The sequence below is a fragment of the Eremomyces bilateralis genome (assembly GCF_010015585.1).
Source record: "Eremomyces bilateralis CBS 781.70 unplaced genomic scaffold P152scaffold_6, whole genome shotgun sequence".
Classification (NCBI taxonomy): Eukaryota; Fungi; Ascomycota; class Dothideomycetes; order Eremomycetales; family Eremomycetaceae; genus Eremomyces; species Eremomyces bilateralis.
In genome coordinates, this window is record NW_022985072.1 from 1118237 (window position 1) to 1144580 (window position 26344).

Consider the following 26344-nt stretch of genomic DNA (forward strand, 5'->3'; position numbering starts at 1 on the left):
GGGAGGCGGCTCCTTCGTGTGGAAACTGGAAGGGTGCTCTGTACGCAGAGGGGATTATTATAAGTGTTCTATTCTGTATGTAGTATGTATTCATATGCCACAAACATGGGAACCGTTTTCAAGCCGGCTCAACATTTCATTACATTAGCATGCATAGACTCGGTAGGACAAGCATGCAAGCACCCAACCGACACGCCGATATGCATCCGACTCCCGTCCCTTATTTCCCCTCCCCATCCAGCTTCCTCTTCCACTCCTTCTCAATCCTCCCCTCCCAATCCTCCCTCAACCCCTCCATCTCCCTCCACGCCTCAATCGCCCTCGTCTCAAACCCTTCCTTCTCCTCCCTCCCCACCACCCTCGCCACCGTCACCGGCCCCGCCTGCTCCCTCCTCATCTCCCAATCCTCCGGATCCGTGCCAATCTTCCCGCCTAGCCCCCACCCCTCTACCTCCGTCCGCGACACCATCTCAGACCCAATCCGATTCGTGCCAGACCCCCACTTCGACTTGCCCAGGCCCCGCGTCCGCTCGTTCACGTCGAGCTGCGTCTGCGGGACGAGCGCGAGGTAGACCGGCGCGGCGGCCCCAATGTACGCACTAACGGTGTGCCATGGGGAGCCGAGGATGCGGGCGAGATAGAACACGACGATCATGGCGTAGTGAAGGACGAAGGGCATCGCGGCGATGCCCGTGGCGCAGATGCCGGGGTGGGTGAGGTAGATGGAGGGCGTTCCGGAGCTGGATTCAGACTTTTTCTCGCCAGCTGCCTCGTCGGCCCCGTCGGTGACGCTCTCCATCTGCTTGTCGATTGGGGAACTCCCGAGGTACTTCGACGCCCACGGAGCGGTGGACTTGAGCTCGGAGGAGAGGGCGAGGAGGTCCGTGAGGCGTTTGGAGCTCTCATACGGCTCCTCGGCTTCCAGGCCTTGGATGTCGTCGAGGTTCAATGCATAATCATAGGCTTCCAAGCTGGAAATCCAGATGATTCGTCCTCGAGCTTCCTGGACCGTCGGCACCTTGGACAGCAAAGGGGTGAGGTAATGCCCCAAGAGATAATGACCGAAGAGGTTGGAGCAGAAAATATGCCCCAATGCTGGATGCTCGGAGACCTTTTCCTGCGTGTCGGTCTTGCTTTCGGAATCCCTGCCCGCACTCGTTCGTTGGAACTGAGGTTCGGCAGCCGTGCCGACGACGCTTCTTTTGAATCGCGGCCAAGTGACAGCTTGAACCATATTTGTGAGAACATCTTTAACAGCCTGCGGCCACTTCATCCCATCCCATCCACCAACCCCGGCGTTACATATTAGCACGTCCAGATGGCCAATCTTGCTAGTCAACTTGTCCCCAATTGGCGGACCGCTGGAATTGTGCTTGTTTCGACCGTTTACTAGCCTATCTGCCAATTCTCGCACTGACATCAGGTCACACAGGTCGACGATTTCACCGCTCATCGCGACTCGGACGAATGGGTCTGCCTGGCTCTCCTTCAGGATGAGGTCCTGGATCAAACGGCCGTTTCCTTGGGCGATCTGCTTGTTCTTCCATTGCTTCATATGACTTCGAAGCGATCGGATGGTTTTCTCGCATTTTGCTTCGGACCGCGTCGCCACGATGAGGTGGAGGTGTTCGTGGAGGTCGCGGACATCCAGAAACGTCTCGATGAGGCGGGTGCATATGGCATACCCAAGGCCGCTGTTTACTGTCGTCAGCTATGTGTAGTCTCTTCAGGATCCGACTGGACCTACGTATTTGCGCCCGTGACTAGCACACGATATGTCACGATTTCCTTCTTTTCTCCAAGGCCATGGTCTCTGTTAAATGAAGATGCCATATCAAACTAGCAAAACGATACAGGGGAGAGCTCTCCTACAGATTTAGCAATAGAGCAATGGCCTAGACTTCAGACGGGGGGATTCGCTGTCAGGCCGTTTCGCGGGTGAGAGGACATGCCGACTAACTCTGCCACGTCACGATTCTTCCATGTGTCGCATCGCAATTCTATTCAACAAACTGGTGTGGTGGTGCACCGGCCACAGTGTTTGGCGGTCGTTCCCGTGATGGCATCATGAATTTTTCCAGCCAATCAGGTCCGTCCAACTGCGCATGCGGTTGAGATGAAAACCTCCCTAGGCGCCAAGGCATCAAGCCTCAAGGTAACATGAAGGCACTGTGCTTTGCTGACATAATGATTGTCAAGATCCAGTCTCCAGTCCAGACCAGCCCAGGCATCGCAACCACATCATTCCGTTCTGCAGAACTGAACATCCTCAATTCATCTACTTCCTTGCTTGTGCTCCATATCGGTGTAATTTCTCTCTTGCGAGTCACTCAATTTGACTCCATAACGCTCCATGGGATATTTTACTGGTTCATATGGATCTCCCCATTATTCGAGAACGGAGCATTTCTCAAGTATCGAGTTGAATGATCGACACATGTATCCACAAGCGAGGTCCCGAAAGCATGCATATCATGGACAGACATCTGGTTCCTTGTCCCGAGGACCAGAGGATGTGACCTGGTCACCTGGTTGTCTCGTGGCCTTGTGGGAGGAATTTCCACCGGCACTCGTGGTGACAAGGACCAAGGTGTCCTAATCTATCGGATATCTTGACAGCCCCTGTATCCCTGCAGAACGCGCAATCTGACAAGCTTCTGGAAGTCTTGGGCTAATTACGGATTCTGGAACAGTTTCAGGTTTTGAAGCATCGGTTTTGTGGTTCGATATGATTTGTAGGGAGAGGAGGGTTGTTGCATGATGTTCGGCTCTCATCGTCGGTAGAATATGGAATTGCTTGTGATAGCCCGGTCCGAACCATTAACTATGAAGAGCCGAGTAAAATGGTCAACAACAAGGCTTCGTTTCGATCCTAGGCATCACAGCCCAAGCCGTCCCGATAACGGCCTTGGTTTCCAATGCTCTCCTGTCTCCATTTCATCCATCCAGTCCTACTCGAGCCTCGACCTTCGGACCCCACTCTAAAATATTCCTGCGCCGAGGCTGAAAGGCTAATATCAGTATCTCCTACCATATAGCATCATTGCGCCACAGCTTAGACAATCCGAAGCAGGGCACGATGCATATGTTCAAGTCATTCGTTGACTTGGAGTTAGACGGCCTCATAGGAACTGCAACAACTCCGTCCGTCTCAGTGCTCAAGAGCCGAATCCTTCGAAGGAGAATCATGAGATGCGGATTATGTGGGCCAGATCAGATGGAAACCACGTCGTCGGGAACCCATGAGGACGGTTGTGGGAGGGACGGCTCCTACCTCGTTGTGGCTTCATCCAGGATCCCATCCTCCAGGAATTTCCAGGCGAGCATCACGCTCCCAAGCACGATCTCAAGTCCCAAACACGACTTGCCGATTGCCAATCCCAACCGTCGTCCATCTCGTTGTTTCTGTTTGCTCCCGATTACAGGGCTCATCCCTCCCCCGAATGAATATCTTGGTGCATCTCTCAAAACTGTTGGATTGGCACGGCTCCTCGGAGAGCTTGCTGAGCAATTAATCTTCTGGCATGGGATGAATTGGAATTCTTCGCTCTATCGTTCTTGCCAAGACAGACGGTTTCCCTACACGACTATGTCGACAAGACCTTCCCATGTCTGCAATATCATGGAGTTGATTTGATGATGAACGATGAAAAAAAACGTGCCACGGGCCGCTTTGCCGCGAAATGGTTGAGACATCTCCTCAAACTGTTGGTTGAGAAATGGGTGCAGCGAATCCGTGAGCTCACGGTGATTGGAAGGAACTTCGTGATCTGGTTTACGTATCGTGCATCATGCACACCAAACCACTGTTCCAGGCCTAGTTGTTCGTCAAATCGAAACCAAGAGTGGAAATTGACTCCAACATTCCTTTATCTGTTGAGAGCTCATCGATATTGATGGGTGTTTCATCCTCAAACTGACGTCAAACTGCAGGACCATGTATGCGAACGTGGCGGCTCCCAGGTTGAGAAATGGTGCGTGGATATATATGAGTCCAGACCGTTGGGACATTTATAAGGGGGGATGTAACATCGTATATTGATGTCAATGTGATAGAGCGGATTACTTGCATGCTTGTATGCGCTGTAAATGACGGGAAAACAGAGACAATAGAAGACTTTAAGTATTGTTTCAGTATATATTGTTCAGTTGGCCCAAGTTGTAGAGCGATTAATGATATTAACCGTACGACCGTAGGAGCGCATATGGACTAGAAAGACAGTGGTAGGAGCTCCTGAGCTCATCTATTGTTTTTCGTCTATTGAAATATCTATCAAAAATACGAAAATTTACTTCAGTCAGATTAATCGCACCACAAGGAAGGACGAAATAATCTTATGTTCAGACCAAATCGATGTGACTTGTAGCTCATGCCCACATATCGAACACTGCAGGGACCAGCCTTTGGTCCTCCCTGTGACAGGCAGAACAAATGCATAGAGCTCCCGACGCTAAAGAACGAGGAGAACTTTCTGAATGTAATGGGGTCCTGAAGGTCGCTGAAAGAGTGTCTGTCATATGCCCATCATATGCGAGTGTTCAAGCCCGGTCTCTTTACGCAGCAAGTGAGCACCGAAAGTTGCAGGGGTAAGCATGTATCACCATGCATTCATGCATGTTACATATGATTGCAAAAGACGACTTCGCTCCCGATGTTGTGCACAATCTCAAAATATCCAAACCATGAAACACGGATGTGATCCGGACCTCCATGCAATCCACCCCGGAGGTCTAGAATGCGAAATTGCGTGAGTTGGAATGGGTTCCTGTTTCCTTGCTTCCTTCATGTGCGTCTCTGCTTGTGACAATGAAACTAATGCCAATTTCGCCCGAAAAGATTCCCTGCCCCTGGACGTTGGGATGCATTCTCAGTAAGCATTTTCCCTTTGGCGTTGTTGATAGAAATTCCTCAGACAGGAGGAGCGTGAAACGACAGGTGAGAACATTGATAGAACCGGTTGAACTTGGCGGACGAGGTCATGGCGCCTCCCGTGTTCCCCCCAAGAACAGATATGGAAGTTGTTTCCCTAGAATGGGGAAAGGCGGTCCTCTAAACATCGTCTAGATCAGGAGTGAACTGAAAAGGCGCTTGGCTCTAAACGAGGTTGCAAATCCTACTGATTGCTCGACCGGGCGCAAGTCCGGTGTCCGAAATCGCAGAGCCTCAAGGTGACGACGACGTGACCAAAAGCGTCGAGCGACCGGGAACCCGCATCCTGATACTCGAGATTTCTGCGGAAATCCGGAAAGTGGATGGGCGACTGCAGCGCTGTTTCTCAGATGACCCGCATACTGGAGGCTCGGCTATTCCGCGACGAACAGTTTGCGGTACACAGGGATCGCAAGATCTGGCGTGACAGAGTACAAGGTCTCCGGAAAAGTCGGTAATACCCGTCACTTGACGTGGGAGGAAACGGGTCTCGCGACGCGCGTGGTGTGATTCCGTCTCTGGTGCATGTCAACTATCTGTGCAAGGGGGGTTGGATTCCGTCGATACGCACGGGAAGCTGCAGACTGCAGAGAACCGTCGATAATTCGGCAAAAGTTTTTGTTGCGATGGCTAGTACCGCCGCATGCGATGCCTAAGAAATTTGGTTAACGATAGGCTCGTCAAGAGGACGACGATGATGCTGACACGCTGCGTGGCCCCTTTGCCGATGAAGTATCGCGACAATCTCCTGATTGATTATTAGGAATTGCTCTTTCAAAGTTGACTTGCGGGGTGGCTTACCGCACTTCTCATTCAAACGGTATTCACTGCGCATCGTATGAGTTCCTGTTGGCAGCTCGAAATGTGAGAAAGACTCACATAGCAACAACATTTGCTGGACAACGACGATGTGTTTCTTGATACTTTACACACCAGGCCTTCACTGTATAGCGAAGGTGACCACATGCGTACTCGACTTGGGTGTAATCACACATCTTGAGAATGTAAAAGGAAAAGTATGGCAATGGCAGAAGTGGGTGAAGCACGGCAACGACGCGTGGAGTGGAAAGAAAATGGATCAACTATCTCTTACGGATAGACTAGTCTCCCGAGGGAGGGCCAAACCTTTAAATATTATCATTCTCCTTGAAGTGTGAACAGCACGGAATCGGTTCGGGACGAATCGTAAGTCGGTACTCCCACTGGTGCAGCAGGGCCCGTCTTGTCTATCAGAGTCATGTAACCCGGTGCCCAAAGTTATGAAATACATGGGATAGATGAAAATATCAGGTCAGAGGACCAGGTATATCCTGACGTACTCAAAGGGTAACCACAGTCAGCAACGCGAGAGGCGGAAGCGGCTTGCTGTTCCCGATGACTGCTGGAAGCCTTGACCCGGGCAGACTAGGTGGACACTGTGCGCTGTGCAACATGGATGACGTGCCCTAGAGCCGGCTAGAGCTCTTCTAGAAGCATGTTCACGACGAGCTGTAACGCTAGCGGATGGCTAGCATGGCACGCAATCATGATCCCATCCAGCCCTGACCACGCTTATCTATGTTTTCAGAAGATGAGAAGATGTGAACCTGCGTAAGTTCAGAGCCGTCCAGCATCACCCTGGTATGGGAGTCGGCTCCGATGTGGCGTGTTGAAGACTGAGACATCTGGACGGCATCAGAGTGCACAAAGCGAGACATAGCGAATACCATCTGCAATCAAATTTTACGTGGATGGGCGTGATACTCTTGAGATCTGATACCAGTCAGGTGTTTCGACTCGTTAGGATTAACTAACCTACGGGCCGGCTCCGCGTATATTGGATTTGACTGTGTGACGGATGAGGTGCCATCGCGCGACGATGGTCCGTTGGTATCTTATTGAGCCATAGGCAGATGGTAACATGAAGTCTTGTCCCCAAACCACTATCTTTTTGGTTTGTATCTTGACAGTTGATGTATTACGGGATAACGGACCGATCCCGCTTGGGGGTCGCCCACCAGATCTTTTATGCAGAAAGGAAAATCCTGCGTGAGATTCATGCGGCGTTGCGCACTGTGGATCCAACGGCCAGGTTCCGTATCCCATTCGGTGTTTGGATACCGTACAGCACGGATCGGCGTACCCGCATATCCTACACATGTAGGAACCTGAGGGACGAGGAAGCCTGGAAGCGACTTGGATGGCTGCTAGGTGACGGCGTGACCAGCGTGTCAACTGGGAATCTGGGGCCATAGGATGGTCTGTCTGTCTGCTGTAGCGTCATGATATTCGGGATTCCGTACCCAGAACGGAAATACCTCAAAGTTAGATTCGCTATGGTACAGATACAACTGGTGGCCTGGTACGTCCACTATTTTTATTCCTGCATTCTCAGGAGAGCCGATCGTTATGCTCCTTACTCGTAGCTATCAAGCCCTGGATTTTCTAAGACAAGAATCTCGCTAACCACTCCCATTTTCTGACCGATAGAGAGCAATTGAGCATGATGAACTTTACAGATGTGAACTCCTTGTGAAGGTGCCGAGGTGCCGAAAAGCCCCTACAAGTTGGATCTCAAACCGTTGCTGGACCCTTCATTCTTGGGAAATGGGTGATGCCGCGGCGGAGACTGGGGATACTTTATTGTGGATGAACAGGATGATGGATGTTTCCTGATCCGCACGGTAGTACCAAGTGTGAAGTATCGTCGGGTGCCGGCGTTCGGGGCAATCAGGCGAAGTTTCGAGCCGTGAAATTCGTGGCTCCCATCCTCCAATTAATCGCAACTCGCATGCAAGGTACGGAATATCCTGGTGCGTAAGAGCAGAACAGCCGGACTCAACTGAATTCTGAAAGCCGAATGGAATGATAGATAGGGACCGTTCCTCCCTCGTTTTTCGGGGAGCGTAACGGCCAGTCCGGCCGAATCGGTCGCAAGGCCAACCAACGGTAATTAGAAGATATGCACGTAATCGCATCATTAGTTAGCGGAACAATTTAAGTTTCGTGTCGCGTGGATTTCCCATTTTCCCCTCTTCCCAAGTCCCAACTCTCCCGCAGCCATGTCCCGACGAAGTGGAACAAAAGCACGTGGAAGCAGATGAAAGTGTGAGCGTGGCCAGCCTGGCGTTTCATCCTTGGGGAAGGATCGCAGACTTGCAGGAGGGGGATGCAACTATTTCCCAACGGTGAAAACGTGGCGTCCCCTGGTAACGGAGAAATGGGAAATGTGAAGATTATTAACTTGCATAGTATTGAGCGCCGGTAAACAAGTACGGTCCTTAGTACCGTGAAGCGGTCAGGTACCTACTTTGCAGACCCAATATCTCGAACCAAAACCGCATCTTGGACCTCCTTGCGACCCCTTATTGCGTCTAGCTGATTTCCCACCAACCAAAAACTTGGGCAACAGTGTCTTAGAGACGTACCTGGATGTTCCTGTCAGGCCCGAAGCAAAACCCGTCGGTAATCCGTTCGCCGAAGAAATTCATCTTTGTAATTAACTACACCAACTCCAATCTACCGGTATGCTAGAGGCGCATGGCGGCGACTGGGAGTCTCAAGTCTGCGGGCTTCGGGCTGCATCCTGGTTATTCCTGGACGCTGGAAGAGGCTACGCAATATGACTAGCCTTGAAAATCGAAGCCAGGCGCTCGACGGTTCTGGTTTCTATGCATGTCAACATCGGATCTACGGGATCAATGCGGTTCCGTGCGTGGTGTTGTGCAGGGTGAAGGAATAGAGCATCCACAACGAGAAGTTTGACAGTCGTAAAAAGTAGCGAGTACTATGTTACGATTGGAGAACTCATCACTCTTGACCCTTGGGACGGCTCTTCGATCGGGTTGATACTGCCAGCGCCCCAACGGGGCCCAGCTCTGGCGATTCCCAATTCTTAGGATGCCCATGATCTCCTACCCTGCAATCCTGCAGGCTCCATGACTCGGCATCTCATATGGTAGGCCCGCCGGGAAGGTTACAGATAGGATAAGCACACTTACCGCGATGTTTCGGCCATCTGCTGAAACGTGTCCGCAGACCGGTTCGAGCTAACGAGGTATATTTGCGTCGTAAGGATCGGAATGATTTGGAAGCATCGTCGCTCGCTCGATATACGTACATTATACTAAAGAATAGGTCTATACGATTGTAAGCAACGCAGGGCTCATAGCTGGCTTGCAAGTTGCGATCAAGAGACATGCGAACGAAACGCCGCGCAATACTGGTTAATTAACAGCGCAATGAATTTGAAAAAACGCGAGCAAAAAATCATCATGCTCCAGTGAGGAGCGGCCCTGGGTTCCGTGCGGAGGTCATTGTTGCTCCGTGGTATCCAGCCAACCCCGACACATCTCCACCGCCCGCTCCCAGCGCGTGAACATCTTCGCGCTCGCCTCCTTCGACAGCACCGGCTCGAAATGTGTTCGATCCCGGCGACTCATCGCCATCAGTTCGTCGAGATTTTGCCAGAGGCCCACGCCGAACCCCGCGGCGATGGCAGCGCCGAGACTGGTCGTTTCTCGCATCGCGGGTCGGTCGACGGGGATTCCAATCAGGTCGGCTTGGGTCTAGAAAATGGTTGGCTGGTGTTCCTGGGCGTTGCAGGTGTCAAAAACCACCGGGGCGGATCACTTACCTGCATGCAGATTTCGGAATTGCTCATCCCGCCGTCCACTGCCAGCTTGGCGAGCGACTGGCCGCTGTCCTTCTCCATGGCGTCCAGGATTGCCTTCGTCTGGAAGCAGGCGGCCTCGAACGTGGCGCGCACGATGTGGCCCTTCTGTGTATGCTGGGTGATGCCGAAGATGGTACCTTTGGCATCGTCGATCCAGTAGGGCGCGAAGAGGCCGCTAAACGCGGTGACGAAGACGCACCCGCCGTTGTCGTCGACGGATTCCGCCAGCGCATTGATGTCGTCGGATTGCGTGGCGAAGCCGAGGTTTTGCATTAGGAAGGTGATGCCGCTGCCGGCCACCGCGACGCTGCCCTCGAGCGCGTACACTGGCTTCAGTGGGCGTCCGAAGTCGTAGGCAACGGTTGCTAGGAGACCGTGCTTGGAGATCACCGGCTCGTTGCCGACGTTGTAGAGCAGGAAACATCCGGTTCCGTACGTGTTCTTCGCCGATCCGGGCGAGAAGCCCAATTGGCCGACCAACGCAGCAGATTGGTCTCCCAGACATCCGGTGATCGGAGTCCCCTTCAATCGACTGACGCCCAACTTCCCGTAGTCCGTCGCGGAAGACGACGGCACAATGGACGGAAGGTGGATCTTGGACCGATCCAGACCGAAGAACTGGAGGTGCTTCTCCTCGTACTGCAGGGTCTTCAGGTTCATGAACATCGTCCGTGACGCGTTCGTGGCGTCGGTCACGAACACGCCGCCGTCCTTTCCGCCGGTGAGTCGGTACAGCAGCCACGTATCGACCGTCCCGAACATCAGGCGTCCGGCATCGTAGGCATTTCGAACCGCCTCCACGTTTCGAAGCAGCCACAGCAGCTTCAGGGATGACGGATATGTCGACAGTGGCAATCCGCACACGGACCGGAGGTCGTCCGCGCCGTCTTTCGCCTTTAGTTCGCGGACGATCGAGGTGGTTCGAGTATCGGGCCATGCGATCGCATTATGCAACGCCTCGCCGGTCTCCCGGTCCCAGACCAGCATCGTCTCACGCTGGTTGGTAAGACCGACGCATTTGATGTCCGACACGTCGTGGCCTTGCTGGGCGAACTTCTCGACGGCCTTGTCAATGCAGTCGACGACGGACGAGATAAGAACGTCGGGGTCGTGCTCATGCCATCTATGTTGTCGTCAGCTGCAATGGTTCTGAATCGCAAGCCTCCACGGCCGAAATCCGACGGTTTCCACATACCCTGACTTGGGATGGATTTGCTTGAACTCTTGCTGATGTCTCGCAACCGGATGGCCTAGTAGATCGAAGACGATAAACCTCGTGCTGGAGGTGCCGTGATCTATGGCACCGATAAACGTCTTCTCGGATGTCATATTAAGATGCTGATCATGGAGTCCGAATTGTGGAATTCCAACAGCGGTGTTGCTGCCGGTGTGTAGATGCCGTCGATTGGGATAGATGGGGCGTGAGAATCTCAACGGCGTGGAGTTCCTATTCCAGAAGTTTGATCTATAACGCACCATCAGTTTCTATTATACGCAACAATTCCCTTGTGGGACAGATGTAAACAAAGGCGCTTTGATGGACAGTACCTGGATAGACGGTGTTTGGTGTGAACAGTTCCTTACAGCGCAATCGTCAGAAAAGACTTCTAGCAGTAGGCTTGGCGACAGCGCAAGGTAATCATACCATTTAACGTACTCTGATTCCTCCAAACGACTTGTTCGTTCTTACGCTCCCTCCATTGCGGCGACGGCGATTTAAGAAGATCCTTTCTGCCAACTTGCGTGTGACACTGCGAGACGAGGGGTAATTCGGAGCTTTTCCTCAGGCTCCCCCTCCAAACTCGCGGCATCCTTTCCCGAAACGCGAATCTCCCGTCACCTGTGCCGACAAACCATGCACATCGATGCCTTGTAGCCTGACACGCGAGACCCGACGCGACCGACGGCAATATCGGATGAACGAACCGACGACGACAACACGAGATGGATGTCAATCTGCACGCGGCAAACGCGAAGGAATTGATGGGGAGGAATTTTTCCGGATCACGATGGAACGTCTCGATTGCAAGCTCTGGTTGAGCCGTTGGTCCTTGGTCCGATTCTGTTCAGCTGCGAAGAGAGTACCTGAGAAGTTGCGGAGAAAATCAGGAACATCGGGGTCCCGGGGGTGAATGGACTAGGTCCACAGTTACTGGCGCCGGGAAAAGTCGCAGATGATGATTATTAGACACGCTAAGGATGCTCTGGAAGCTCTGGGGCTTGGGGCACTGGAACTCCTCCGATAAGCGGAAATGTTCGTCGATTTAATTCATCCTTTGCTCCATCTCCGGCTCAATGCCCTTGGGCCACAGGAGAACCCTCAATCCATCCCTCACCCCCCCTCCTCTGCCTGGATCTTCTCCCCCTTATTCTTCTCAATCCTCAACTCGTCCGTGAAGTTTCGAAACCGACTCATCGGCCCCCGATGCACCACCACCTTATCCTTCACCATCGACCTCGCAATCAACGACACGCAGATCGCCGCGCCCACCACGAACGTCAGCACGAACCGGTAGGTCGAATACCACGGCGGCGCCCAACCGCGCACCGTCGCCGCCGTGTCCGCGTAATATAGCAGTACGAACGCCGCGAACTGGGAGATGAGCGCCGTCTCTGCCTCTAGTAGAATCGTGGGCCACGCGAACGCCGTCGCGAACACGCCGATCGCGTAGCGCTTGTAGCTGTGGTGGCCGCCGTAGCCGGCCCATTCCATGCCCCAGTGGACGGCGCCGAGGAAGGAAAGGATCTGGTTGTTCAGCAGCGTCCTGTAAACGACGATGTGCGTGGAGGACTTACCACCGCCCCATAGCCAACCTGAAGAGGTTCCAGGATTTGGAGAAACATCTCGGCGCCTTTCGCGGTGAACAGGTAGCCGGTGGCCGTCGTGTCGGCGGTGATGATCTCGCTCGCGCAGAGGAACGTCCCTGCAGAAGTAACAAAGTACGGCACGACGCCCGCGAGACCAATGATCATCGCGTCTCTAGGCACCGCTTTCAGCGAGAACGTGTCCTGAATGGTGTTCTGTGAAGGGATCTATTAGGTTTGTTCGTCACTGTCGTGCTTGCAGGTCATACTATGTCAGATCGGACTGCCGCCAACATATCAATGTCGGGTTCCTCTATGCCAGAAGGAGGCGCCAGTGGCTGTTGACCCCCTGTCGAGCTGAGGATCGATTGCGTCGACGACGTGGTCGACACCGTCTCCGGGGTCGGTATCAACGTCGTCTTCTGCATCTTGGCTTCCGCTTCGACGTCGCGCTTGTCGTATGGCCCGCTTCCACCCGCCGATGGACCGATCGTCTTGGTGTTGACGGTCTTGGTATTGACTTGGCGGATGACATGGCGGAATTGAGCGTTGGATATCGCTTTCACAGCCGGTGATGGGTGTCGGAGGGAGGAGATGTAGAGACTGGAGCGGAATTGGGTCGTCGTTCGGAGGATGTGCTGGGGAATGGCGCGTGGTCGAGCTCGCGTTGCGGCGAGGGTACTAGCAAGGAGGCAGCGAGTGGAGGCAGAGCGAAGGGCTGCCATGATGTAGTTCTGGACACTTTCCGCTGGGCAGCTATTTTATTTGCTCTCCAATGGATTATTCAAGACACTTTGAGTACAAATTGAGACCAGATCAATGAAGGACATTGAATACCTATACGGGAATCCAAGATAGTGAGCTGAAGTGCGGAGACGAGTTTCTTTTGGTATGCAGGGCCACTGCATGCTGCGTAACCCCGCCAATATATCACCACCCTACGTCATTGGTTGCCAAACGTCTCAACAGCAATTTGTACCAGTAATATAATTTGACAGGAACGAAGTATTTACAGGATTAATTTTTTTGGACATTGAACAGGTGGGATGGGCATTGTGCTTCCACGTCCTGAATTGTGGTTCTTAGTTGAATTGGCCGACTAGCCGCTTCAATGGTGCCTAGTTCAATCCATCCACTGACCCAGGAATTCCTTTACGCCAATGAATTATATCTCGGAGCAACTCACCATATGTATCTACGTGATTAAAGGTGCCGAGACTCTATACTCGACAAATAGATATGCAATGGTACAGGTTGCGACTACCTCACGCCTAGCCCTCAGGTCATGCAACAGATGTTCCGAGCATTCCTAAATCTAGGGAATCAGATCAGCGACATCGGGTGTATCGATACACCTCATATTGTTTGCCAGCTATTACGATCAATCATGCATAAACCTTAAATGGCATAACATAGTATACCGAAGAAAAGGCATGCCGACATACCCCTTAACTCCCCAACTCAAGGTTCCTGAACTCGCTTCTCTCTATCCCCCTTCGTCCGTTTCCTCCAACTCCACACCCCATTGTCCACCTCCTCCCTCGTCACCCCGTCCCGCACCAAATACATGATGGCGCCCAGCGTTTCCACGTCCCGATTCCTCATCTCGTCGTCGAAGAACAGCATCTCGTCGTAGGGGATGCCCGTCCGCTCGTGGATTTTCTGGAAATGCGTGGTCTTGCTGGCGGAGTAGATTTGCAGGTCGTCAAAGAAGTCGATGGATTTCTCGGACGGGAGGCCGTCAGGCGAGATGCGGAGCAGTCTTAGCATTTCTCGTGCCAGTTCGGGGGCTTGAGACCGTGAGGCCGCGGCAATTTTGATGCCGCTTTGTCGGAGCTGTGTCAACAGTTAGTGCTAGGTACTTTGGCTGTTCTTGAACTATAACAAAGAGCAATGGAAGATCTGGTCAGAATTGCAGGCGTACACGTGGTTATGCAATATCAAAGGGTCCAACCGCATAACAGTAGTTGGCGAGAAGAGTCTTAAACGACAATTGTTTTAATGAGATAGAGATGAAGAACAATAACTTACTCCGACCAGAATATCTGACACTTGATCATAAAACGCGAATTGCTCTCCCAACCTATCCTTCGCTTTCGTTCCGTCCTCCACAGCTTTCAGAGGCGGCGTCACATGCGTATCGACCCAGAACGGCCATAAAGTATAATCGAGATCGAATACAAATAGCGTGGGTAGTGTCAGGCCATCTGTGAAGGTCGATGGCAACTCCTCAGGGGCTGATGGGGCCGATGAAGATGTCTCCTTGGACGAGCCAATTCTCGATGTCCATCGTCGTGGCATGGTTTGGGTCGACGATGAGATAAGTTTGTGCCTATGATAATGCCGAGACCGGATGAAGGGCTTAGCAAATCTCGAACCCGCTCAGTGGCTGGATATACAATAAAATTGAATCCCCTTCGTATTAATATCGCTCGGGAAGATAGAGCGGCTCGCTTGGTTGGGTTTCGGTCGTCTCGGGCGCCTGAGTCCACACAAAGCTTGGTCTTCTCTCGGTCTGTCTATTGTCTATACAAAAAATTCCGTTCTCGATAGTCTAACTCGCTGAATTTAGGTATCATGGCTGGCGGACGTCCTCAATTTTCTGTATTCATAATCAAAGGGCCCTTTGGGTTTGATACTCCATTACCGGGGTAACCATACTAGCAGCCCACACACAGCTTGACGTCATCTCCATCAGGGGTTAAATCTCCGCTTCAACCTCCTCTACATTCGCTCGAGTTTGAGCAATATTCATTGGGGGTTGAAATTTGAATAGCATGTTCAACGATGCCGTGTAGGAAGCTCCAATCTAATTATCTTCCAGCCGTAAAAAAACACCTGGTTCTAACTACCAAGCCCTCCGCGATGCTCTCTCTCAATGCGGAGAAGCACTAAATACCTAACCCCTGAAGTTACATCGCAGCAACCCAATACCCACCACAACCTCCAGTATCCTGGCTGAATCTCCCCACAACACTTCCACGATTCTGGGAGCTTGTCCGCGACCGACCGACCTTTCCAGTTTCCACATCATTCCTCAGAAATTACGAAAGGATCACCTTCCTCTCCAGGTTTCTTACTCCGCTTCCCCGAAAATTGATCGTCGGTCAGCTTGCAGGATCCCGCTGGGGTATGCATCAATCCTATTGCTCGCAGGACGGAGCCCTACGAGAGCGACATGGACGACAGACTTGGACCATGAACTATATCGGTTCCCGGCCGCCGTTCTGAGTAATCGGTCCTATTCCCTAGCAATACTATCCTTATGGTTAACCCGATGTCACTTCATAACCGTTGGGCAACGCCGCGCGATGGTGACCGGTTGCGGTTGGCTTTAATGCCTGTTCCGGACTGAATTGCGCATGATGTGGTAACTTTTAGTATTGCACTAAGTCATCAGCAAATGAAAAGGCTAACGAAACCCCTCGCAGCCCAATTGAAAGGCGCAAAGGGTCTCGGGGACGGGCACTAATGGCCCCCGAAGGCACCGGGACCGTGGTGCCGTGGTCCTTCAATCTGGGCTGTGAACGGGCTTACCGTTGGCCTTTTATTTTCTGATGACTGAGCGTAATACTAAAATCATCACGACTGTTCGCAATTTACCATGGAGTTTGGTCTGGGCCCGTTTTAAATCCTTGGTAACTATCCCCAGGCCGTGATTGCCGTTTGCGGGGTGGGATGGAGGATCATGAAAATCAATCCCCAGTTCGGAAGGCAGCATCGGATTATTGGGAACCTGCACGATCCTAATGGACCCTCGTTCCCAGCATATAAGGATTGGGGATGATCTCTAATTCTATAAATCCCAATTGAAGCAAATCTGCAAAGGAGAGGGCAGACTGCAAAGGAGCAAAATTGGCATGATGCGCACTTGGATCGTCCATTTGATATTGGCGTCAGCCACAGCCGCCGCAAGCGTCGATTCATGCCCTGGATATGCAGCCTCAAACGTCAAGAAGGGGCACGGTGGCTTAACTGCGGATTTGACCCTTGCTGGGACGGCCTGCGATGCATATGGTTACGACATCAAGAATTTGAAGCTGGAAGTGGAATATCAGTCTGGTAGGCATCTGAACTCGGACTGGAATTTTTACACTGATCCACTCTAGCATCTCGACTGCATGTTAAGATTTACGATGCCGAGGAGAATGTGTACCAGGTGCCCGAAAGCGTACTGCCACTGCCGTCACCGGCCAATGTCCAAGGCGCGGGATCAGATTTGGTTTTTGACTATGAGGAAAAGCCTTTCTCATTTTCCGTATCTCGAAAAGGTTCGAAAGAGAAGCTGTTCGATACGAAAGGGTCAAACATTATTTTCGAGTCGCAGTACCTTCGATTGAGGACCAGCTTACCGGAATCACCGAATCTTTATGGGCTGGGGGAAACTACGGATCCTTTCCAGTTGAACACTTCGGACTATACGACGACGATGTGGGCTCGAGATGCATACGGTGTCCCTACCGGGACAAATCTGTACGGTGTCCATCCGGTGTACTACGAACACAGAGCGGAATCTGGGACCCATGCAGTGTTCCTGCGCAATTCCAATGGTATGGATATCAAGATCAACTCAACCTCGGAGTTGGGACAGTATTTGGAGTACAATACTCTAGGGGGAGTGTTCGACTTCTACTTCCTTGCAGGTCCATCTCCCGTCGAGGCGTCTCAGCAATACGCCGACCTCGTCGGACATGCGGCCATGATGCCATACTTTGGGCTTGGTTTCCACCAGTGCCGATATGGTTACCGAGACATCTATGAAGTTGCCGAAGTCGTCTCGAATTACTCCCAGGCTGGGATCCCCCTCGAAGTGATGTGTACGTTTCTCTAATTTTTTGTTTCCGGATATGAACTTCGTTGATCCAATGATAGGGACTGATATTGATTACATGGAACTACGCAAGTCCTTCACTCTAGATCCTGAGCGATTCTCCCTTCCGCTCATGCGGGAACTAATAAGCTATCTGCATGATCATCAACAATCCTACATCGTCATGGTGGATCCTGCGATTGCATATGAAGACTATGAGGCCTTCAACAAGGGTGTTGAGCTAGACGTGTTCATGAAGATTGAAGATGCCAGCATATTCCAAGGAGTTGTATGGCCAGGAGTCACCGCGTTTCCAGACTGGTTTGCACCCAATGCAGGGAAATACTGGAACGACGAATTCGCTTCCTTCTTCAATGCAGAAACTGGTGTGGACATTGATGCCTTATGGTGAGTTTTATTCTCAGCATGCTCATAATATCCATTGGGCTTACATTGTTAGGATCGATATGAACGAGCCCGCCAACTTTTGCAACTACCCCTGCGAAGACCCTGAAGCGTTCGCGGAAGAGAACGATAACCCTCCTGACCCGCCACCGATCCGTGGAGATGATCGTCCGACAATTCCTGGATTTCCAGGAAACTTCCAACCTGGATCCTCCAATAGTCGCATTCGCGGGAGGCGACAGTCAGGGAATAAGATGGGCCTGCCAGGGCGGAACCTTATCGATCCGCCCTACATGATTGATAATGAAGCCGGCTCACTCAGTAATAAGACGGTGAATTCCAACCTCATCCATGCAAACGGACTGACTGAGTATGACACTCACAATTTATACGGTACGATGATGTCTGAGGCATCCCGAGAAGCGATGATTTCTCGCCGTCCTGGCCGCCGCCCGCTCATCATCACAAGAAGCACATTTGCGGGCGCCGGTCGTCAAGTTGGGCACTGGTGCGGTGACAATCTTAGCACCTGGGATCAGTACAGGTTCTCCATCCAACAGCTTCTCGACTTCGCCGCGCTCTTCCAAGTTCCCATGGTCGGTTCCGACGTGTGTGGCTTTGGCGACAATACCACCGAGACGCTCTGTGCTCGCTGGGCGACCTTGGGGGCGTTCTATACATTCTATCGCAACCACAACAACCTGGGCGGTATTGGGCAGGAATTTTACCGCTGGCCACTGGTCACCGAGGCAGCGAAGACGGCGATCGATGCACGGTACCGGCTCCTCGATTATATCTACACGGCGATGTACCAGCAGACTCGCACCGGTGCCCCGGCGATCAACCCCCTGTTTTACTTGTATCCGAACGATGCGAACACGTTTCCAATCGCGCTACAATTCTTCTTCGGGCCGTCGATCCTCGTCAGCCCCGTCCACGAGGAGAATGCAACCTCCGTGGACATCTATCTACCTGACGACATCTTCTACGACTTCTGGACCTTGAAGCCGGTGCGCGGATCGGGCGACTGGATACATCTGGACGACGTGCCGTTCACCACCATCCCACTCCACTACAAGGGTGGCTCCATCGTCCCGCTGCGAGCGAACAGCGCCAACACGACTACGGAGCTGCGGAAGGAGAACTTCCATCTAGTCATCGCGCCGGGGCTAGATGGCAAAGCAAGCGGATCGCTCTATCTCGATGATGGCGATAGCTTAGAGCAATCGGGCATCTCGGATATAGGGTTTGAGTATAACGGGAAGAAGCTGAGGGTTAAGGGACGGTTTGATTATCCGACGGACTTGGTGATTGAGGCGGTTACGGTGCTGGGGAAGGAGATTCCATTGGGGGGCGCTGGAAAGTTGAAGAGGGCGTTCAATGCGGAAGCGCGGATCGAGACACTTTCCACGAGGATATCCCTTAATGAGGAGACGGAGATTGATGTATCCTAGCTCGATTCCGTTGCGGATATTGTCTAATTCGGAGCACAGCTTTCGAGCATTCTTGGATTCGAGGTTGTTTGGATCAACCGTCAGGGAAAAATCCCAGAAGTATATCGTTAATGTTCTATTTGTGCCAAAAGCTAGTCGAGTGGTTGCAGCTATTAAGATACGGGAGATGCTTCATGTACATCCCGCTTCCCCCGCATACATCTCATCAGAATCCTGCGTTTTGGTTAGTCCATTCAAAGAAAATGCACTGACCGCGAAGACGTCCCACTCGCCACTTGAGCACCGTGAGATCCCTATCCACGACATTGACCCTCATTGGCATTATTCTCGAGAGCCTGTGTACGGACCGATCGCCTTACTGTACGAACATATTCAAGATCCGCAAGTAAAACGGCGACGCGGGTGACCTGCATCCTAGACGACCTCCTCTCAACCCGTCACCCAACGAGCACCTTCCACAGACCCCGGGGCACAACAAGGAGCACGGCAAGGGGAGAACGGAGCGGGACATAAGCACAGGCACAGGAGGTCGGAGCCCCCAGGACCCACAGTCGGAGGGACTCGAGTAGCTACTAGCTAGCGAGCCCTCAAGACCCCCCACTTGGGGCGATAGAGACGATCCGGGCGAGATGTGTCACGCAAAAGTGTCGCAAGATGCCCCTGTTGGTTTCTACTGCCACCTAACATTCCTTTCACTGCCCTCTACCCCTGGGCTAGGCCTAATCAGGACTCTTCAGTCTTCTCCTATGTATTTAAGTTATCTTCATCTACGCGATACAATTTGGCCAGACGGCCAGCCTACAGACCTTCGGATCCTCCTAGGAACCGCCGCAGGCGCCCCAAAAGCAACAAAACTATTGCTCCAAACAGGCCTTCTAAGCCAATTCAGGCAACTGAAGACCGCGATCCAACTCACCTAGCCTACCACCGATGTTGCATCTCTGATCAACATTAACAGTAAGTCTCCACCGACACCGTGTGAAGACGGATAGTACCAACGTCCCGAAACAAACAAAGCCTAATGATAAAGCATCCCAGGCGGGAGTTATACTGCTTTAACCTTTCTCCTTGTAGAACCCCTACCATTGTCTATGGTCTTTCCGAGGGTTTTTTCCTAATTGTTTGATGCTATCCAGTTCGGGAGTCTTAGCACTCCCTTGGGTATAGATGAGGCGGGGGCCGATGGCCCCCGCACTGTTCGCCCTGCCCATATCTAGTTCTAGCCCACCGGAGACGGTGAGGCTGCCCGCCTGTAAAAATAGAAATACCCAGCATAGCGGCTCTTAAAGCCAGCTGAAATGGAGTAGGATTTTTAAAAAAAAAAAAAAAAGTTATCTTCATCTGGCTTACTAGCTAGATCTCCTTTTCTAGAGAATGGGAATCGTTAATATCAATTTGCGTTAGTTAACGATTCCCATTATCTAGGAAAGGAGATCTAGCTAGTAAGCCAGATGAAGTTAACAATGGTTTGGGGTGATAAATCCTGCCATGGGATATACTATCGAAGTAAGCGGAACCATGGTAATGGATTCTTTCATCTTCTACACTATCTATCCGGTGCTAAACTAGCCGATTACAACGGGGGCGCGCCTGGGTCCTCCATACACTGATCGACCCTCATTATCTGTTTACCAGTCGCCTTGGCAATCTGGATAAACTGCCTTATATACGACACGGTGCTCGGGTACAGATAATGCATAACGACTAAGTTCCCGCCCTTGCTAATGTCCCGCTGGAACGCCTCGAGCTGCTTCTCCGGCGTCGGTCCCTCTGCCCACAGCCAGTCCTCGATATCGATACTCCAGTTAATAATGGACGGGTCGTCCGTTCCCGTGGCGGCGGCGAGTCGCTGGCGCATACGAGCGCCCTCGTTTCCGTAGGGTGGGCGAAAGTACGAGGTACGTAGGCCGTTCAGTTGCTCAGCGACGGCGGCGATATCCTCGTTGTACTCGTAGTCGATGGCCTCGTAGTCGGGTAGTCCCTCCATCTTCGGGTGGGTATAGGAATGAAGGGCGACCTGGTGCCCTTGGGATAGCATCTCGTTATAGACGTTGCTGAGGTTGGTAGAAGGATCCCGGAGTGGGGCACCGACGGTAAAGAAGGTCACCTTAATATCCTCTTCCTTAATAATCTGCATAACCTCCTGGGCGAAGACCGGGTCTCCATCATCGATGCCAAAGGCAAACGAGTTAGGGCGCTTGCAAGCGAAGTAGAGACTTCCTGATGGCTCCTTAACGGGGATAGGAAAGCCGTCAGGCACGGAGGGGACGATCTCGACCTTCGAGAAAGTAGTAGGCTCTGTAGTATACCATGCCTTTAATGCAACTCCGAGAACGCGGGTCTTGTCGATATTGAAGTGTGATATAGGCATATAGATGTCGTTATTCTGCGCATACCGAGCCGCTTCGAGAGAGTCCCATGTTTCGGGGTAGGGAGCAATCGCTTCGTTACATTCGGAGTTATGCTGCTGAAGCGAAACGGTGAACTTGGTGCTACCGCTGTATTGGATATGAAGGTAGGAGCCGTTGTCCTCAGTCAAGTCTTCACACGTAGCGGAAACTTGGGTATAAAAAGAGTAGTCCGAATCTGGCGAAGAGACCTCTAGCTGCTGGTTGCCCCAGTTCAAGGTCATCCCCTCGTCCGCACCATGCCAGAATCCAAGATCGTTAGATGCAGAGTTACTAAAAGTGTCGATAACCAGGGCTGTGGCTTCCTGGCTCTGCGCCAACAAAGCCACCAGAGCGGTGGCGAGATGGCCGGGCAGCATCTTAGAAACAGCTCCAAAGGCGAATAAACGAGCGCGAAAAACTCAAGATCAATCAAGGGAAAGCGAGTGACTCTTGCACGAAACCGTATAGAAGGACGGACTCAGTAATAATTAAAGAACAGACGGAACCTGGACTTCAAAAAGAAGAATCCGACAGGATAAATACGAGATTTTACACATGTTGAGGGTACTCAAGCCGTAAACATGACAGGGAGCATGGATTTCTAACCGGATCCTGAAATGTATCATGCAGAAATTTATTGCAGAGATGCCCACAATATTACGTCAAGTGGATCGGTACGACCCACTAAAAGGATCAAAAGAAGCAGCCCAGCGTTGATCATGCTGGGCTCTCCACAGTCGACGGTGCTTGGCAGGGCTGAAGCTCCAATAATGGGAGCCCATTTCGGCCGGGTGTGATAGTTAGTCCGTCCCACCCCACAAACTTAGGTTCAACCCTCAGCGTTCTGTCCCGCCAGCTCCAGGATCGATACGATAATTAGATGCAGATGGGATCAATAGGGAACATACCCAGCAAGTTGTTCTCAGGGGTTAAACCCTCTCACCAACCAAACTCAATTCCCTTTGCGCAGTACTACGATTTGCCGCTAGATAGGAATAGAAGAATAATAAAAAGCATATCCATTTCTCGAGGTATTCCGTATATATAAGAGGCAAGAACTTATGGTCGGGTCAAACTGGCCGTCGCCCCAAACAGCCTTTCACCTAAATGGGCTCCTCATCCCATGCTGACCGAGCCCAATCAGGCTCCTTAACCCAAATACCCTTTTACGTATCACAGTCCAGTACCGTACTAGCCTCACGAAACAGACCCGGGCACCCGGGCAACTTGTTGCAAGATGTCCCTGTTGATTTCAATGCCAATGAAACAATCCTATCGGCCACCACAACAGGTATCCTTTCTACGTAGCCCCTGCCTAGTGCCTACACACAGGACAACCGACAAATCATGTTTTGAGCGCAGTGACCATGACGCTGCAGTTAGCAGTTTTGATGGAGGTTAGCTCTCCGAACCCATCGGCACAGTGAACACAATGCTTCATCGTGTCTAGATAGAGGCTCGGGAAGCGGCCTGCTATTACCCAGGGGGAATATTGTCATCTTTAGGCCATTCTCCGGCACAAATAAATCTGTAGGGAAAATGTCCAGGAATTTCGCAGGTCTTTTGAAGGGGTTTTGTAGGTTATTTTCCCTCAACTGGGACCTATGTGACCGGGAACCTCACACTTTTTGAAGCCTCAAGCTTCAATTTGAACTGTCATTTCGAGCTCTTGCAATTACTACTTGAAGTTTTCACCTGCCACCTGCTATCCTCATGTGACGTCTACATCTTAAGCGCCTATCATGTCGTCGTCCCCGAAAACGTCTGCGACGCCCTCCAGAACCCCGATCCTCTGAATCCGCCGCAAAGTTATATAATGCCTCCACGCAATCGGTCACTAGGTCGCGACGTCCATATCTACGATGTCAATGACCGCACTACTGTTCTCGGTGGTCTAATCCTTACAAATGGCGTCACGAATGCCAACTTCTACTCGATGGTGGAGATTATCGTCTTGTTTAGAACTGCTTTCGAACTACAAAACGAATAAAGATTATAAAGTACTAAGATCCAAAAGACTAACGACCCGCTTCGGCCAGGGAATTACTACATTCACGCCGCTGATAAATGTACAGCCATCTTATCATACCCAGGCTAATCTTTGCTCCGAATATAGGTTCTTTCTCGGTTAACAACGAGTCGTGGCTAGTCCGTATAATATTTCATGCTAGTGGAACTCGTACTCAGTCTTTCCGCGATACCGTCCGCTCACGGGATCGTCGATGCGTTGTATTTGGGGAGGTTGCAGTTGACGCACAATTCGACTACTGGGATGGCTTTGAGGCCGCACACATCTTTCCAATAGCCTACGAAGACCATTGGGAGGCTTACAGCTACAATCCCTGGATTACAATTCTACCGGACAAAGGAGGAACCATCAACTCAGTGCAGAACGGCATGTTACTTTGAAGCGATATACACCAGTTATTTGATAGCTATAGCTTCTCGATCAACCCTGACGTATGAATACCTCGATTCAAGGAAGATTTAGCCTGCTAATAATATTTTAGGATAATTACAAGGTTGTATTCTTCCGCCATGATGGGAAAGGCCTTGCTGGAAAGCATCTTGACCGAAAGCTTCTTGATAATCCTCAACGGCCCGTTGATCAACTGCTGCGATGGCACTTCGGACAGGCCGTCTTAGCCAATATGAGAGGTGCTGGCGAGCCAGTCTTCGAGCACGACTTCCTTCCTGGCTCCGACATAGCGGTAATACGTGGGATAGCGTGATGAAAAAAGGAAAACACTGCTTCTACAGTAGTTGTGTTGGCACCGTGTACTCAAGGACCGGTGGGATGGTGCAAAAGCGATCGTGGCGCAGAGGATGGCGCAGCACTCGAAGCAGACAAAGAGAGAGTCCCAGCCCTGCTGCAATGCACTAATACGATGTAGGATATTCTCTTGTCAGGAGGACTGTGCGCCAAGAAGAAATCGAAGCTAGAAGCGTGAAACCAGAAACCGATACTGCTTGTCACTGTAACTGATACATAGCTGGTTTATAGAACCAACAAGATCTGTTCCTGCGAGAAAGTGGCCCAAAACGAGGTCTTCGCGATGAGTACTTTTTTTAATAGATCAATCAGAACACAGGATTCCTAGGTTACATGAATGGGATGTATATGAAGCATTTCCCTTATGATAATATGATGACAGATGCGAGCCATTTATATCGAACTCGGTCGTGAATTGTGAATCGATGTGACGCTAAACCCAATCGGTAACCCTTGTATCCGTACATCGCATCTCAATCTTCATCATTCCATTCTCTAGCTTTGGATTCTGCGACAGTACAGGTATTCTTTCCACGCCTCTCACTAATATCCAACGGAAAGCTGCCAGCAGCATACAGATTACCTTCACCTCAATAATGGCGACCCCAACGACCGACCCAAAGCTCATGTCCTCGCGACTCATGAACATGAAGGTACGCCCTCCACTCCCGCTCTTCTACTGAACACCCTCTCCCTCCCCAGCGCAACAACTAACGAACTCACCAGTTCATGCAACGCGCCACCGGCACCCCCCCTTCCACCCCCGCCGAACCCCCCAGCAAACGCCAACGCCTATCCACCTGCCCCACTCCATCCACGCCCTCCTCCACCTACGCCCTTCCTCCCTCCGCCTCCCGCGACCAGTTCCTCGAGCACCAAGCACAGTTCTCGGGCGAGACGCAGTGGGTGCTGAGCGTGGCGCCGCGAGAGGGCGGGGAGAGCGGAGGAGAAGGGGGGATGAAGGTAAGGAAGGTGGGGTTTGCAGCGATTGATGGGGAGGATGGGGGGGAGGGGAGGGAGGAGGATGAGGAGGGGGAAGAGGGTGAAGTGGGTGAGGGGGAAGGGGTACGGACGGGGAGGAAGAAAGTGGCGGTGGGAAGGAGGACGTATGGGAATTTTCAGCGGAAGAAGGAGGAAAAGGTATGTGGACACCCTATTCTTCGTTGAAGGTCATATGACGATGGATCTTCCATACGACCTTGGCACGTTTCCCTTCTCCCAACATCCGATCTTACTAATTTCCCCCGCAGCCAAAACCAGAATACCACGCCCCCGACGACGACCTATCCTCCGACACCGACTCCACCTCCTCCTCCGGCGAAGAGGAAGACGACCGGGAACCGCGCCACTCTCGCTCCAACGCCCCACCCTCCCGCCCCCGCCCCGAAGAACCGTCACTCCACCGCGTCAAATCCATCTCCTCCGGCGGCGCCGCGAAGCGCTCGGGCGGGTTCGGGTCCGGAAGGGGAGCGGGCTCGGGCCACTCGAATTCGCCTGGGCAGGGGAGCGCGAGTGGAGGATGTTTTAAATGTGGGAGGAAGGGGCATGTTAAGGCGCGGTGTCCGGAGCGGTAGTGGTGGCGTTGTGAGGCGGGGATGGGATGGACGATTCTGATGGTGTGTGTCGCTTGTGTCAATCGTATAGGGGACCCTGGCGCGTAGGGGGATAGGAAGGGTTGGGATATGGAGCTCATACAAAGGTCTTCGATTCATATAGAATGGGGCTACTAGCCAGAGCGGAGCAGCTGACGGTATCTGACATGGAAACCGCTTATAGCACCTAAGAGTAGCGTCACAACGACGTATGTATAAACTTCAAGCTTGCTCCTTGAGCTAAATTCTATTTCGTGTCCGTCGCCCACGCATACATCCCCACGACCCTAACTAAGGTACATAAGAATCAGATGGTATCTATACCCCTCAGTCTTCAGCCGGGCATCCGTTCCCAATCACCGCATACCTAGTTCATCGCAATTCCAACCAATGCAGACGCGACGCGACGGATGTTCGCGTCGAACGAAGGCAAATACAGATATAACCCCGGGACTCCGTTCATCACTTTTCATATCGCGAGTTTCACCCGACTCCTATACTACCCCCCATTCTCCTTCATCATTACCTCCA

General features: G+C 51.9%; 11 protein-coding genes across 11 annotated transcripts; 4 read left to right on the forward strand and 7 right to left on the reverse strand.

Annotated features, from left to right (window-relative positions):
• Positions 1-49: 49 nt before the first annotated feature.
• P152DRAFT_414469 (uncharacterized protein) lies at positions 50-2016 on the reverse strand. Its single transcript, XM_033677027.1, has 4 exons — positions 1748-2016; positions 1391-1694; positions 820-1339; positions 50-765 (listed from the first exon to the last, which is right to left on the reverse strand). Exons 1-4 carry the CDS (start codon positions 1831-1833, stop codon positions 221-223), a joined length of 1455 nt encoding a protein of 484 aa, XP_033535583.1. The 5' UTR covers positions 1834-2016; the 3' UTR covers positions 50-220.
• An 823-nt stretch (positions 2017-2839) lies between these two features.
• Positions 2840-3733, forward strand: P152DRAFT_299090 (uncharacterized protein). Its single transcript, XM_033675071.1, has one exon. The coding sequence runs from the start codon at positions 3080-3082 to the stop codon at positions 3635-3637; it is 558 nt and encodes a 185-aa protein (XP_033535584.1). The 5' UTR covers positions 2840-3079; the 3' UTR covers positions 3638-3733.
• A 1381-nt stretch (positions 3734-5114) lies between these two features.
• Positions 5115-6324, reverse strand: P152DRAFT_299083 (uncharacterized protein). Its single transcript, XM_033675070.1, has 4 exons — positions 5810-6324; positions 5732-5757; positions 5502-5582; positions 5115-5448 (listed from the first exon to the last, which is right to left on the reverse strand). The coding sequence occupies exons 1-4, from the start codon at positions 5923-5925 to the stop codon at positions 5165-5167; spliced, it is 507 nt and encodes a 168-aa protein (XP_033535585.1). The 5' UTR covers positions 5926-6324; the 3' UTR covers positions 5115-5164.
• A 2651-nt stretch (positions 6325-8975) lies between these two features.
• On the reverse strand, positions 8976-10913 carry P152DRAFT_433577 (glycerol kinase; the record flags this gene model as incomplete). Its single annotated transcript, XM_033677465.1, has 3 exons — positions 8976-9477; positions 9546-10707; positions 10780-10913. 3 exons carry the CDS (start codon positions 10911-10913, stop codon positions 9223-9225), a joined length of 1551 nt encoding a protein of 516 aa, XP_033535586.1. The 3' UTR covers positions 8976-9222.
• A 1003-nt stretch (positions 10914-11916) lies between these two features.
• On the reverse strand, positions 11917-12817 carry P152DRAFT_394621 (uncharacterized protein; the record flags this gene model as incomplete). Its single annotated transcript, XM_033676265.1, has 3 exons — positions 11917-12330; positions 12381-12605; positions 12659-12817. 3 exons carry the CDS (start codon positions 12815-12817, stop codon positions 11917-11919), a joined length of 798 nt encoding a protein of 265 aa, XP_033535587.1.
• Positions 12818-13607: 790 nt separating this feature from the next.
• Positions 13608-14975, reverse strand: P152DRAFT_481132 (putative magnesium-dependent phosphatase P8B7.31). Its single transcript, XM_033681794.1, has 2 exons — positions 14421-14975; positions 13608-14225 (listed from the first exon to the last, which is right to left on the reverse strand). Exons 1-2 carry the CDS (start codon positions 14688-14690, stop codon positions 13851-13853), a joined length of 645 nt encoding a protein of 214 aa, XP_033535588.1. The 5' UTR covers positions 14691-14975; the 3' UTR covers positions 13608-13850.
• Positions 14976-16252: 1277 nt separating this feature from the next.
• Positions 16253-19058, forward strand: P152DRAFT_394185 (alpha-glucosidase; the record flags this gene model as incomplete). The annotated part of the gene is made up of 4 exons (XM_033676239.1): positions 16253-16451; positions 16499-17206; positions 17262-17607; positions 17660-19058. The coding sequence occupies 4 exons, from the start codon at positions 16253-16255 to the stop codon at positions 19056-19058; spliced, it is 2652 nt and encodes an 883-aa protein (XP_033535589.1).
• Positions 19059-20466: 1408 nt separating this feature from the next.
• Positions 20467-21891, reverse strand: P152DRAFT_457331 (glycoside hydrolase/deacetylase). Its single transcript, XM_033679205.1, has one exon. It carries the CDS (start codon positions 21823-21825, stop codon positions 20632-20634), a length of 1194 nt encoding a protein of 397 aa, XP_033535590.1. The 5' UTR covers positions 21826-21891; the 3' UTR covers positions 20467-20631.
• Positions 21892-23264: 1373 nt separating this feature from the next.
• P152DRAFT_465712 (uncharacterized protein) lies at positions 23265-24180 on the forward strand (the record flags this gene model as incomplete). The annotated part of the gene is made up of 4 exons (XM_033680646.1): positions 23265-23404; positions 23524-23833; positions 23873-23908; positions 23959-24180. 4 exons carry the CDS (start codon positions 23265-23267, stop codon positions 24178-24180), a joined length of 708 nt encoding a protein of 235 aa, XP_033535591.1.
• Positions 24181-24575: 395 nt separating this feature from the next.
• P152DRAFT_299250 (uncharacterized protein) lies at positions 24576-25526 on the forward strand. The gene is made up of 3 exons (XM_033675072.1): positions 24576-24874; positions 24948-25423; positions 25472-25526. The coding sequence occupies exons 1-2, from the start codon at positions 24818-24820 to the stop codon at positions 25386-25388; spliced, it is 498 nt and encodes a 165-aa protein (XP_033535592.1). The 5' UTR covers positions 24576-24817; the 3' UTR covers positions 25389-25423; positions 25472-25526.
• On the reverse strand, positions 25527-26123 carry P152DRAFT_299251 (uncharacterized protein). Its single transcript, XM_033675073.1, has one exon. The coding sequence runs from the start codon at positions 25931-25933 to the stop codon at positions 25616-25618; it is 318 nt and encodes a 105-aa protein (XP_033535593.1). The 5' UTR covers positions 25934-26123; the 3' UTR covers positions 25527-25615.
• Positions 26124-26344: the final 221 nt, after the last annotated feature.

Bases quoted from the DNA above. Each gene is read 5' to 3' on its own strand.
- P152DRAFT_414469 (XM_033677027.1), bottom strand. From the start codon at position 1,833: ATGGCATCTTCATTTAACAGAGACCATGGCCTTGGAGAAAAGAAGGAA. The intron at 1,340-1,390 runs GTAAACGGTCGA...ATTGGGGACAAG, and splicing joins GAGAATTGGCAGATAGGCTA to TTGACTAGCAAGATTGGCCA. The intron at 766-819 runs GTTCCCCAATCG...CCGACGAGGCAG, and splicing joins GGCGTCGAAGTACCTCGGGA to CTGGCGAGAAAAAGTCTGAA.
- P152DRAFT_299090 (XM_033675071.1), top strand. From the start codon at position 3,080: ATGCATATGTTCAAGTCATTCGTTGACTTGGAGTTAGACGGCCTCATA.
- P152DRAFT_299083 (XM_033675070.1), bottom strand. From the start codon at position 5,925: ATGTGTGATTACACCCAAGTCGAGTACGCATGTGGTCACCTTCGCTAT. The intron at 5,583-5,731 runs GTAAGCCACCCC...CAAATTTCTTAG, and splicing joins CCGTTTGAATGAGAAGTGCG to GCATCGCATGCGGCGGTACT. The intron at 5,449-5,501 runs GTGCGTATCGAC...GACATGCACCAG, and splicing joins TCTGCAGTCTGCAGCTTCCC to AGACGGAATCACACCACGCG.
- P152DRAFT_481132 (XM_033681794.1), bottom strand. From the start codon at position 14,690: ATGCCACGACGATGGACATCGAGAATTGGCTCGTCCAAGGAGACATCT. The intron at 14,226-14,420 runs GTAAGTTATTGT...CTGTTGACACAG, and splicing joins TGTCAGATATTCTGGTCGGA to CTCCGACAAAGCGGCATCAA.
- P152DRAFT_457331 (XM_033679205.1), bottom strand. From the start codon at position 21,825: ATGCTGCCCGGCCATCTCGCCACCGCTCTGGTGGCTTTGTTGGCGCAG.
- P152DRAFT_299250 (XM_033675072.1), top strand. From the start codon at position 24,818: ATGGCGACCCCAACGACCGACCCAAAGCTCATGTCCTCGCGACTCATG. The intron at 24,875-24,947 runs GTACGCCCTCCA...CGAACTCACCAG, and splicing joins CGCGACTCATGAACATGAAG to TTCATGCAACGCGCCACCGG.
- P152DRAFT_299251 (XM_033675073.1), bottom strand. From the start codon at position 25,933: ATGAATCGAAGACCTTTGTATGAGCTCCATATCCCAACCCTTCCTATC.